The following is a 12,630-nucleotide window of genomic DNA, read 5'->3' on the forward strand; positions in this document are numbered from 1 at the left end:
CTTTTAAACAGCACTCAGGTCATGGTGAGGGACTTCTCAAAGGGTTTTCTAAAAGGCCCTTCAGTACACCATGTAGCATACCAGTAAGTATGTGTTACAAATCCCCCTCTGCATCAGAGCCATGAAATGCAAGGTGTTACAGCCCAAGCTATGGAGCCATAACTCTTCAACTTAAGTTGAAGCAATTTTTTTGAGCTATGGAGATCCTCAGTCCACTCCCCAAACAACAACTGACACATGAGCATGTCATGCAAATTAGACCTGCATGGTAAGCCCCCTAGCAAACACCATGACCAGGAGAGAACTGAAACAGTCTTTCAGTCCAATCCTTTGTTGTTGCAGGTAATCCGCTACTATAATCCTTTTAGGAGCTGACCAGGCTCCCTCTTAAAACCAGGTATGTTATTTGGTAAATCTCCCCTTCCATATCAGAGCCTGGGCTCCAGTGGCTTGAACTGTCCTCCTAAACCAGAACGGTGGCTTCTCACCCTACCTGGGAGTCCTCAACGCCTTACCTAGCCCCAGTGGTCTGATGGACAAGGTGCTGGTTTCCAGAACCAGGGACTGTGGGGTCAAGACTCTTTGGAAGTATAAGCTGTTGGCAGAATTGGGAGTGTTTATTCAATACTAAGCAGGGATTTGAAATACAAAAAATGGTTTGTTATAAAGAGGATAGTGGTCAACTGTTCTCTCTACCCACTTATGGACAGGATAAATAATGGGTTTAAATAGCCACAAGGGAAATTTAAGTTAGATATTGGGAAGAACTTGCTAACTTTGAGGGGGATTAAGCACTGGTACAAATTTACTGAGAGAGGCTTTGTAATTGGTGTACTCAAAATCTTTTAAGACTGGGTAAGACAAACACATGGATGAGATGATTCAAGACAGGGAGGTTTCTTCCTTGAGGAGCTTGGACTAGGTGACCCCTTGGGGTCCCTCCCAGCTCTATGTTTCTACTGGCTGTGGGATGTTGACCTACTCCTATTTCCCTCGATTAATTTGATTATGGTGGGAAATGCATTATCTAGGGCAAGGGGCAGTATGCCCTCAAAGCAGTCAGGTTCTAAGTTCATCTGATTCCCACAGTACACTCCACAGCTGAAACCGCCAGACCATGAACTTCTGGTCTTGCTCTCACACACTTTGTTCTGGGTTTTGTGAGCTCCAGTGTCCCAGAGCAGCACAGATGCCTTTCAGGGTCATGCATAGGGACATGAACACTGACTGAACTGAGACCTGTCTCTTTTCAGGGCTTTGAAGAAGACCAGGGCTGGAATATAATAGAATGAGAAAGGCTTTCTCCTGACAGCCTGTACCAATGAAGAGGCAAGCTGGCAGCTATTATTCTCTGTGATACAGAGTCTGTCTTGCTGACACTTTTGAACCAGATACAGAGAGTCACAGGAGTCCAGCATGGGGAGGAGGAACACCTAGATCTCAGTGTTCGGTCATCAGGTGGGAGAAAGGAGCACAGCTTCCCAGTGCATGGTATAATTGCGTAGATGGCTAATCAGATGCAACTGAGGAGCAGATAAGCATGCTCAGGGACTTCAGTGCATGGGCATAAATTAAGATAAGTCAAATATTTATTTTAAACGGCTGTGCCATATGCTGATGAAATGCTAATCCTCACTGTACAGCCTCACTGTAAATAAACTCCCCTAAAGCACCTCCCAGCCAGTGAGTTACATCTGTTTAATCAAACAAACTAGCAGAAAGTACAAACACAATCAGCATAATTGAACAGTGCCTTCCTAGAGACGGTCAGTCAACACTGGGATGCAGCATGGTCCAAGAGGAAGGACCCTGGGCTGCGAGTCAGGAGATATGGGCCTTATTTCTGTCTGTGCCTCAGACTTGCTCTTCACTTCTCTTTTCCAGCCTGCCCTTTTCTGTCTGCATAGATTGTAAGTACCATATTTTCTCACATATAACCCACACCTGTTTCCTGAAAACCAGTTGGTGAAAAGGTGAGTGGCCCTTATATGCCAGAAAAATGGATCCTCACAGGTCCAAATTTGGTGGCAGTAGGATGGAGGCAGTGTGAACTGCAGTGGCTTTGCGAGTCGCATTAAGGCTGCCACAGCTCCCCTGCTGCCAAATTTCTGGACCCGTGGGGAGCCCACAGATGGATGACATGGCCAGTCTGACCTGGTGCACAGCCCCTGACCCAGCATGTGGGTTTGGACCTGCTGTGCCAGGTCAGATCAGCATGTAGCCCCAGACAGTGCACAGCCACAGACTTGGCATGCCAGATTGGTCTGTGGGTCCTATCCAGCATGTGGGGCTGGCTCAGCTCCCTAGCTGCTGCTTCTCAGTTTCTAATAAATCTTTTTCCCCTTCATGTTGCCTTTCAAAAACAAAGAGCATATCATATATGGGGGCATGTTGTACGTGAGAAAATATGGTATCTTGTACAGTGCTTGGCCCTTCCCTCCTCATGACCTTGAATACCACATTGTGTGTGTATTACAGTTACACACCAAGTGTTAGCAATAATCCCCTTCATACCTGGGAGCTGTTTAAAGAAACTGAGCTGGAAACAGATCTGTTAGGAAGTCAAATATTATTAAAGCAGAGAAAGGTCCTTCCTGGTGTCCTTGGGAACCTGAACTGGTGACTGGCAAGTCTCTGAGCAACCAGGCTGGTGGCCGAATGTACAGGTAGTGACTGGAGGGGGCTTCCTTTTTTCACGGAAGCAGACATTTTATCAGTTCATCCCCCTGACAGCACAGGCATTCGCACCGCATTGTCTTTATCAACATGCATATTGCACAGTGCTGCCAGCAGCTCCTTCGAGTTATTCTCCTTTGCCTTTATCATATTTACAACCCCCTTGGCAGAGTTGCTATGGTTTCTGTTACTTTGAGTCCAATTGGTATTCAGCGCATTTCCTCTCACCTTCTCTGTCCCAATGACCTTTATTTCGCAAGGAAGATCTCACACAATCAACTTGCTTTATTATATGTTGCTCAACAGACTCTACAAGAACACCCACTGCTAAGCAAGAGAGGTGCCTGTTGAACCAATTCATCTGTCAAAGACGTGCGGGAAGAGACATGCAAACAACTACCATCATTTCCAAACAAACCAAAGACACCATAAAGTGCAGCACAATGAGCTAGCTACTGGATAAGCTAGAGGTAGATCAGGAAGTTGTACCTCCCCAGTGGAAAGGCACTTTGGGTAGGAATCAAGGGCTTCTTTAAGCAAGTTTGTTCTATCAGGTTGCCTTCCTAAGGTCACTCCACACAACTCTTAGGGCTGGACACACGTGTTTCCTACGTAGTAAACTGTGGTGACTGCATGGTAAAAGTGCAGCAGATACACATGACTTGCAGCCCTATTGTGGCTTGGATTCAGGGTGAAGTTACCCCTTGAAAAATGTTTAGCAACTTTATTGTGTCGCTAAATCACTAGGTGGAACACGTGTTCCTTCGCCTTACAGATTTGGTCATGGCCCTCATGAGGGACCTGCTTGCTCAGTGGAACTGGCTCCTTTGCCACCTAGTGGTCATGTGGTGATATATATAGTAGGGAGCCAGTTTAAAAGAGCTGATCATGTGCTTGCTCCTTACTGCCACAGAGTCAATTCTAGGGTTAATTGTAAAGTAGTAATTGTGTCATGTGTCCAGGCCCTTCTTACTTTTATTCCTGAGCACTTGCTCTCAAGCCAGTGGAACTACTCATGCAATTCACCGCTCACAAAGGGCAGTCTTTGTTAAGCTAACAACCTTGTTTTTATTTTGGGAGGTTTTGGGCAAAGCCAATCCCAGTGCAGGAGGACACCATTCAAGAAAGAATGCATGCTCCTTTTTTTAAAAGCTATGAAATATTGCTTCTTAACAAGACAGTTTATTAAAGGAAGAGCACTAAGGCTGCCGGCATGCAACTGTTGTCCAGATACTGCCACCCCAAAAACCTCCTAACCCCCAAATATAAAGGATAGGGACAGACATTACACATAAACTGGTTTAAGTGATCAGAAACTGGTTTAAACCTGTAACAGAACAGATGTTCAGTGCACATAAACCAGGTTGAAAATGGCTGAAACCGGTTTGAGATAAACCTGGTTGAATGTAGTATCAGACTTAACCGATTTGGCTCAAACCAGTTTATGCAATGTCTGTCCCAGACCCCTTCATGGTTTAAGTTAAATCAGACTCCCTCAGCATCCTGGCATGCTCTCTGGGCTGGGAGGGGCTCTCTGCTCCCCAGTAGGGCTGGCCCCTCCCCTCTGCTCCCTGGCTGCAGCTCCAGCAAAGACTGCAGGCATCTGCCTGGCTTCTGCTCCCCCCTTCCCTCTAAGCAGGAATTCTGCCATCTCCTCTGCCTTACACAGACACCATTAGCTAGCAGACCACATGCTGGATATGGTCCGTGCTGTGGCAGACGGGACAAAGGCAGAATTAACAGGTAGCTGGTAATGTCTCTCTGTTGTTTTCTTAATGAGCTGATAAACACCGAGTTAGCAGCGATAAACACAGTTATCAATTCCCTGCTAGGCTGGTCAGAAGCTGGGGGGGGGGGGGGGGGGGGGGAAGAACCCCTCCCTAATCAGAGCATCCTGCTGGGGCCTGGCCACACACCCCCTCAGTTCAGCACTGTCGAAGGGAAGGGAGAGCTGCTCTACTGCCTCCCAGTTTCTAGCCTGAGCCACTGCAGGCATGTGCCTGAATTTTTTTCAGGCAGAGGGGATGTTTGTGCAGTTACAAACTGGTTCAGCCTAGCCAGGTTAGACTAATCTGCAGATTGAATTAATTCAGGCTCAGGCTTTTTGAATGTCTGTCCCTAGCCAAAGGAACCAGAAATTCTTGGTTAAGTTTCTCCACCTAACTCTGAGATGAATGTTTGTTACAGTAAAGGATCATATTTCCAAAAGCTACAAAAGACACAGTCAGCTCACAACACAACCACATACCCTTAACTCTGCCCCTGCATGGACAGCTAGCATGGGGAACATAAGAATACCTTGCCTACTCTTAATAAAAGCAACCCATAATTTTTTCTGGGCCACTGTGACATGGAATTTGCTGTAGAGACAGGGCACTCTTACCTGTGTCCAGTGCGATCATTTTGGCTGACCTTCTCTTTCCAGCTCTGAGTGGGATGACCTAAAGGAGTACATTGCCTCATGTGCTGGTAGCATGTTCTCCTGACACTCCAGGCACAGCTACACCATGGTGGCAGTGTACCTAGACAGGGATACTCCCAAGCTCACCCTGCCACTCACTCTAGCTCCTATGCACCAAACCCAGAAATGCTGTGGTGAGGCTGCTCTGAGGGTGTCCCTCTGAGGTTGCTCTCAAGACTTTGGTCTTCCTTGTGCATGAGAGCAGCTGTTGGGAACAAGTCTGGAAAGGCCCAATCAGTACCTATCCAGGATTGGAGCACACAGTTAGGAATAGGTGGATGGGGCATCCCAGCCAGGACAAGCTACCACCCCTGTGTATGCCCTGTTGAGCTGCAGTGGGCGATGTGGCCAGACTTGCCCAGAATGCATTGCCACAAAGTTAGGCAATATAGTCCTGCAGCTGATGGGAACACATGCTTGTGTTGTTCCAAAACCTGCACTCATTCCCTTCCCCATACTCCTCAGCCACATTTGTGGTAATTGGATCAGATGAACTGGTCACCACCTTGTTGCGAAAAAAATGGTCCTGCTCGAAGGGTAGAGGGCTAACACAAAGCAGTCACCTGTGGTGTGTGAGATCAAGTGTCACGTGCTGGCTTATGCAGTTCAGTTAAAATGTGATTTGAGGTAGGAACAAGGCAGCAAAGCTTAGTGCATCTGCAGTGGCCAATGTTTCTGACAGGTGCATTTATAGTGCAGTAACCCAAGTGGGTATAAATACTGTCAACCTCATTATCTGAATTAAGGTAATCCCCAGATGGCTTGGCATTGGTGCACACTGTGGTTTTCCAGGCAGCATACACCATCTGCAGCAGCTGAGTCTGGGGGCTGCTGCCCAGCTACTGAACACTTTGGGTTAAGTGGGAGATGAGACAAGTTTACAACTTGCTTTAGAAGCTCATGGCTACATTTCCCCCAGGAACACTCACCATCACCATCACTAGCAGCTATATACAACCAGTTTTATTCCATCACAGGCCTGCTGAGATGCACTCCTTGGCAGCTGTTGGCCCACACTGAGAAAGTAGAGCCTTTGCTCGGTAGCCATACTGTTGCCACAATCGTTGACACCAATTTATTGTATTCTAGTGACACTGCAGAGTGCCAAATGGGCACCCTGTTATTTCTAAACTATTCATGCTCAAAAACAGGCCAGGGACAATAAGTACAGAGAGAAAGAAAGTTCTGGACTGAGAATGCATTCCTAGATCAGAGTCAGGACAACTACTCCCAACATTGACAAGACATCCCACATTAGCCTTTAATTGATTTTCATGTTATGTCATTCTTTCTTTAGGTTATTATATAATTTTTGCTAGTTTGCTGCAGCTTCTCTTACCTTTACAATGAAAAGACCATGGCAAAGCAGTTCTTGGACATGGTATTCCACTTTCACAGAGTGAGCTGCTGTGACTTTCTAGGCGATGTTTTTACCTTTCTTAAAGGTGTTAGAACCAGCTCCTTTATTAGAAGGTGTCCTTGCTCAAGGTTTCATTCACGAAAGATTAGAAAATACAGGTAACCACAGGTACTGGGATAAGAAAGTTAACAGAACCTGAAACCAGGGAAAAATCAATTTGGTCTCAGGAGACCATGGTTCTCTTCCTAGCTCTGCACTGACCTTCTCTGTAACCTCTTTTCTAACAGTTACTGGAGCCATCCCTTCTGAAAGGCCTCCTGGTTAGCAGCACCTGATCATATAACTTCCTGAGTGCCTGATTAGACTTTCAATCCTCAAGGGCAGGTAATAAAGTAAAGCTGACCACCTGTGTGAGGTCTGAGCAGGGCATTAACTCTAAAAATCAGATAGGGCCTGTGCTCCCTGTCCCAGTCTCAGTCATGCAGCACACAGGTTTATAGCTTGTGGCAACAAAAGGCCAATTTAGGACAGAAAGCATTATTGATGGCTATATCCAAAACACAGGCTCTAAACACTAATCCCTTGCTGCAGAGGTTTTTAGTGACTCAAATGTCAATACCACAGGCTGAAAAATCCAACTCTATGTTTGAAGACTCTTGGATCAATTGGCAGTAAAACATTCACAGGAACAAACAGAGAGAGACTCCACACATTTATTACTTACCACCAGTTTACTAACACTACAGAATTAATGGTGCGTGCTAGCAAGAAAGGAGTTCACAAATGTTTGGAATGACTGCATCAAACTAAATACAGTTTAGAAACGTGTTTTCCCTTTAATTTAGGTGCAAAATATTGAGATGCTAGACACTGAACAATGTACAAAGATCATAAACAATCCAATTGTTGTTCAAGGTTACAAGGCATTTACATGCCACGCACTGAGGTGTTCAAACATCACTGAACAAAGGCTACAACCTACCATGGCACAACTGCAAAGAGAATATTAAAAAAAACATAGACTTGTGTCCTGCTGACTAGATCCACAGCTCATCTATGCAACCCCAAGTTCCTGCTGCAGTTAGCCCTGCCCTGCTATTCACACATGATTGCGCTGCCTTGCTGCAGGTACACTAGGCCAGATATGTCTTAGGATGTGGTGTGGTGACTCACTGGCATGAGCTAGCAAGTTCAGTGAAAAGCTAAAGGAACAAAACCCTGCTCCAAGCACCTGCTAGTGCTCTTGCAGGCACAAGGGTCACTGTGTGGTGACCCAAGAGAGGGAATACTGTACTTGCAGACATCATGAATCAAGCGGTAGCTGAAAGCGCCCGGTTGAGGCCACTGACACCGTACAGCAGCTGTGTGAAGCTTCTGAGACATGAGGTCACTTGTAGCAAGTAGAACCCGTGATGTCACCGGAGTTACAGCCCCAGATCAGGTCCAACTGTGGAAGAAGCAGCATGTGGAAGGATGGAAATAATGTTCCAAGCTCCAAAAGCTGGTCAGAATTAATCGAAAAGTCAACTTGGCAGGTCCCGCTAATTAAAAAAAAGACCTGCAGACCTTTGTCACACAACAGACCTGCAGATAAGGGCTGCCCACCCCAGTAGACAGGGCATTTGACTGGGGATCAAGAGCCCTGGATTGCTCATAGTGTTGCTCCCAATGTCCTGTGCTGGGCAGATCATGTCACACCTCTGTACCTGTTTCCTCTAACCCATTGTCTAGATCAGGGGTTCCCAACTTTTTGTCCTTTAAGGGCCATTTCAAAGGGGCAGTCCTGGGTGATGGACTATGCACTGGGAATCCCTGGTCTAGTCTAGTTGCAATGAACAGGTTCAAGTTCCCTGGGCTCCAAGGTGCCAACCTAGTACCACGCGTGGAAGAATCTCATTGGTCCTATTAGTGCTCCTGGATCTCTGTTGTAGTCACAAGGAAAAGTAACATTAAAACCCAAGTGAGACTACTCACAGAAAAGGCAACCAGCTCCAATACCTGCACCAGAGCAGGGAGCAGGTAACCTGGCCTGCAATGTTATTTTAAAGCTTTTTCCTCTCCAGAGAGACCCGGTTCTGCACTGGGCTGAAATTAATTCTTGTGCCAAGGGCAGTGAACTAGTTAAGTCCCCCTTAAACCTGAAACCTTGTTGTACTGGTGCCTGCCAGGAATGACTCCCACCCAGAGCCTGGGCAGATGACACATTTACACTAGCATGAGTTACTAGAGTTATGTACTCAGTGTAAATTACCCTGACATCTGGAGCAGACAGATATGTAACCCCCATGAGGTGGTTTCATAGGGGAGGCAGCCATTACAGTCACTTGCCACTAGGCAGCAGGTGGGCAGATAATACCATATTTTCTCACCTGCAACATGCCCTGGAATATGATCCACACCTTGTTTTTGAAAGGCAGAAATGAAGAACAAAATCTTTCCTTCCAGTGAGTAACTGAGCAGCAGCAGCTAAGGAGCTGAGCCTGTCCATCATGCTGCTCCCTGTGGATCATGTGCATGTTTTATTTACAGTTTACTCTAGTAAGTGGCAGAAATGGCTCTTACCATATTTCTTGGATATATTATACACTCCAATTTCCAGCAGCTGTTTGGTTTTTTTTAAACTTATACATGGTATATGAGAAAATGCTGTGAGCAAACAGCTAGCACAGGATCAGCTGTGGACAGATGGCATCTATAATGCTATGACTTACACTAGTGGAGTTTGATCTCTTATTTGTCCTGGGCAACAATATCCATGATTCTAGCAAATTACATTGTATAACACTATATGTCAGGAGTGTGCTCCTTTTTTCACTCTGGTGTAAAGGCTGATTGCATTGGTGTAAATGTGTTGTGCGTCCAGCCCTCCCCCCCCCCCAAAAAAAAAAGAACAGCAAACCCCGCCCAAAAAACACCCTATAAGGATGAAATCTGTTTTTCACTTGCTCATCTGTCAGCGTGGAGACTGCAACTAGCTTAGTTTGATGGTTGCTTGCATCAGGTTGCCCAGCCATGCTTGACCCAACACAAGTGAACAAATGGGCCAGGGAAAAAGTTACATGGAGGCTTATGCTCCCCCCATGCAGGGGATTGGTAGGGAGAATCCAGGAAGCCCACTACCCTCACTGCTAAAGGACCCAGAGCAGCAGGGTCCACAGGTCCTCTCCCCAGTCCTAGCAGGGGTGAGGACATTGTGCTTCCTTCTCTTCTCTGTGCTGCAGAAGGCACTGTACCCAACTCAGCCACAGCAGGATGTGCCTGGGGAACCCCCACCATGTCAGAAATTCATAATCCAAACAAAAGCACAAGGTGGCATAAACATGAGTTATCATCAAGATATTTATTGGGATGTTCTTCCGTCTAAGTTAGAGCAAGCCTTTGTCTGAAAAGAGCAAACTGTACGATTCATGGGCTCAGCCCAAGGTGTCTTCTAGACAAAAAAATACCAACAGACAAAGTATGAGCAATCAATACAGCTCAGGTTCACAGGCTTACACCGTAGAACTGCTGACATCTCTCTGCCCACTAGTAAATGACTTGGTGAGGCCCCAGACCAGTACTTGCTCTAGTGACTAGAAAATGCAATTCTGGTCAAGCCTGGCTAATGCTATTCAAGGAGGTGTGGTGAGCTTAGTGGTTTAATGATGGTATCTGGAACCACAAGATCTAGCCAAAATCAACAGTGGTAAGAAGCTGCTTTTATTCAATAGCAGTTTGGTGGCAGTGACTGCATCTTTATTGCCTCCATGGAGGACCTGAGAGTGCTGCCAAGAATCAGGCCCTGCATCCCCTCTCCAATGGTGAAGTCAGCTTTAGGGAATGTCCACAGCACAGGCACAGATCTCAAGAGCAAAACAGGGTTACCCCAAGGTGACTTGTCTGCCTCTCTTCCAAATTTGGGGTGTGAAGAGTAAGTAGGCAAAACAGTGCTTCCTGGTGGTTCTCGTAAAGGGCCTGAAGAAGTGGTACAGACATAACCCATGAGGACTCTGTGTCTATTTCCAAAAGGCGAGGGGCAGGTTACCAACCTTGTCAGGACTGCTGACAACCTCACTGGCAATGTCATCAGGAGGACAGGACATATATCAAACTGCAGCCCCTCATTACTCCCAGCAGAGGAAACTCCTGAGTAGCTAGCTCTGCAACACCTGATAGAGTCCTGTAGAGAGGCTTACACGCTACTGCTAGCATGACAGCTATGCTCTAAGGAGGGGACTTCTTAAACCAGAGATTCTATTCCAGCACTTCTCTTCATTTGCTTTGAAGGAGGGGGAGGAGAGAAAAAAAGGAAAAATCTACAGATATGAAATGTTTTCCCAGTATTGTACATGTTAAAGGAAACATAAAATAGAACTGTTTACAGTTAGAACTGACAACACGAACAAGTGAAAAACATCACCATGCAGCACAGGCAGGAACAGAGAATTTGGGACTGAAAGGTCTGTGTCCTGTGTCTTAATATTAGTGTCTTGCATTCAAATGTATGTTTTGATGCTTCTTAATAAATAACAATAAAAAAATCTAGAAAGCACAAAAACCAAATCCAAGCGGATGGGATGAGTATGAAAGTGGAAGGCATAAGTCAAGTCAGTTTAAAAATCACTCGTAGTTAAATTACTGCCACTCTGTACCGGAAGAAGGCCGAACCTGAACCCAAGTAATCAAGAGTCTTCATTTTTCTTCTCATATGTATGGGTGGAAGCCACAAGTAATATTCTCAAGTCAAAGATGGGGGAAGACTTACACTAATGTAGGGTGGACCAAAGTGAGATGAGCATCCACGCCAAGATTTCAAACAACCAAATCACTGCAATTTGAATGCTGAAGCTACCCAATCACTACTTGTTATGATGATGCCAGTTTACCCACACACTCTGCTGAGAGCAACAGAGAACAGTGGCAAAAGAACAGCAATTTCAAAGCCATGTGTGGGCGAACAGAATCTGATGCTCATTGAGAACATTACACAGTCTAAGCAGAATAAATGCAATAAACTTTTGTAAGCTTCTCTGGCTATATTCCCATGTCCAGTTGGCAGATCCAAGCCATGAAGGTCAAAGGGGCAAAGATAAAGGACACTGGGGCTTATCAGAAAGATAAGGATCATTTCCAAACACAAAATATTTCTCTTGCTGTTTATGCCTTTTTCCCCATCAGCCATAAAATGTTTTACTCTCCCCTACTTGTTACTGGTTTTGTTCCCTTCAAGTGCAAACAGTGTTTAGAAGGGAGAAAAAGCTCCAGAAAAAGCTCATGTTTTATTAAACCTTATAAAAGATTCCTAACTCATTTTACATTTCACAACTGAATACAATAAAAAAAAACCCATAGCAAAGCCAGGCTCTGCCTGAAATTAAGCAGATCCAAACTCCGCCATCCATTTTTCATACTTCTCCAGATCTGCAGCAGATACAGACTTAGAGATTTTCTTCAGAGCCAGCTCAAAGTCCCCCTTGGTAACAGGCATCTGAAGTTCTTCTTTAGAAAGTGCACGGATCTCTTCTGGGGTTAAGCCATTAATACGACGTCTCATTGCCATCAAAGAGGCATCCCTGGAAACACAAGGAAACGTATGGGAACTAATTGCTAGTAGTATGTGTTGTGAGTCGTATGAATTTGGATTACATTCTCTTAGACCACCGGAAGAAATTCTTAAGAAAGCATTTACTTATATTATAAAGATGTAGAGCACTTTTTTCTTAGCTTCCGTGCTCAGAGATTACTACATTAATTCAACACACTGGTATCCAAATCCATTTCAGCATATGGTAAACAGGCAGAGATAATTAAAACCATAAAACTGAAAACCCTTTGCAATGATTCATGGGACTGAAATCTCAAGTTTTCAATGCAGTCACAAAACTTATGGAAAAACCTCTGCTCACTGCTTTCTTCTCGCTGAAACACTCCATTCCCCTCAGTGCAAGCACCAGCTTCCCTTCATAGCATCAAGGCTCTTAGTATTTGCAACCTGTTCTGATAGAGTGGCTGAGTCAGTAAAGGGCAGAGCAGCACGTGGAAAACAAAAATGCTATGTGGCACCCACAGGGTTCAGGCCACCGATGCTTGCAGATCCTTATGCTCTTCATGCTTGATAGCCTCTTTTCTTGGTCCTTTGTAGAGCTCTGCCAAT

General features: G+C 45.4%; 1 protein-coding gene across 6 annotated transcripts in view; it reads right to left on the bottom strand.

Annotated features, from left to right (window-relative positions):
- Positions 1-11,736: 11,736 nt before the first annotated feature.
- KATNAL1 (katanin catalytic subunit A1 like 1) overlaps positions 11,737-12,630 on the bottom strand; it is a 59,419-nt gene continuing 58,525 nt past the window's right edge. For all 6 annotated transcript variants that reach the window (XM_025208716.1, XM_025208714.1, XM_006027494.3 and 3 more), the window contains one exon: positions 11,737-12,049. In XM_025208716.1, the coding sequence (XP_025064501.1) occupies positions 11,851-12,049 (199 nt within the window). In that variant the 3' untranslated portion in view covers positions 11,737-11,850. The remainder of the gene's footprint in view (positions 12,050-12,630) is intronic.

The sequence above is a fragment of the Alligator sinensis genome, unplaced genomic scaffold (assembly GCF_000455745.1).
Source record: "Alligator sinensis unplaced genomic scaffold, ASM45574v1 scaffold84_2, whole genome shotgun sequence".
Classification (NCBI taxonomy): domain Eukaryota; kingdom Metazoa; phylum Chordata; order Crocodylia; family Alligatoridae; genus Alligator; species Alligator sinensis.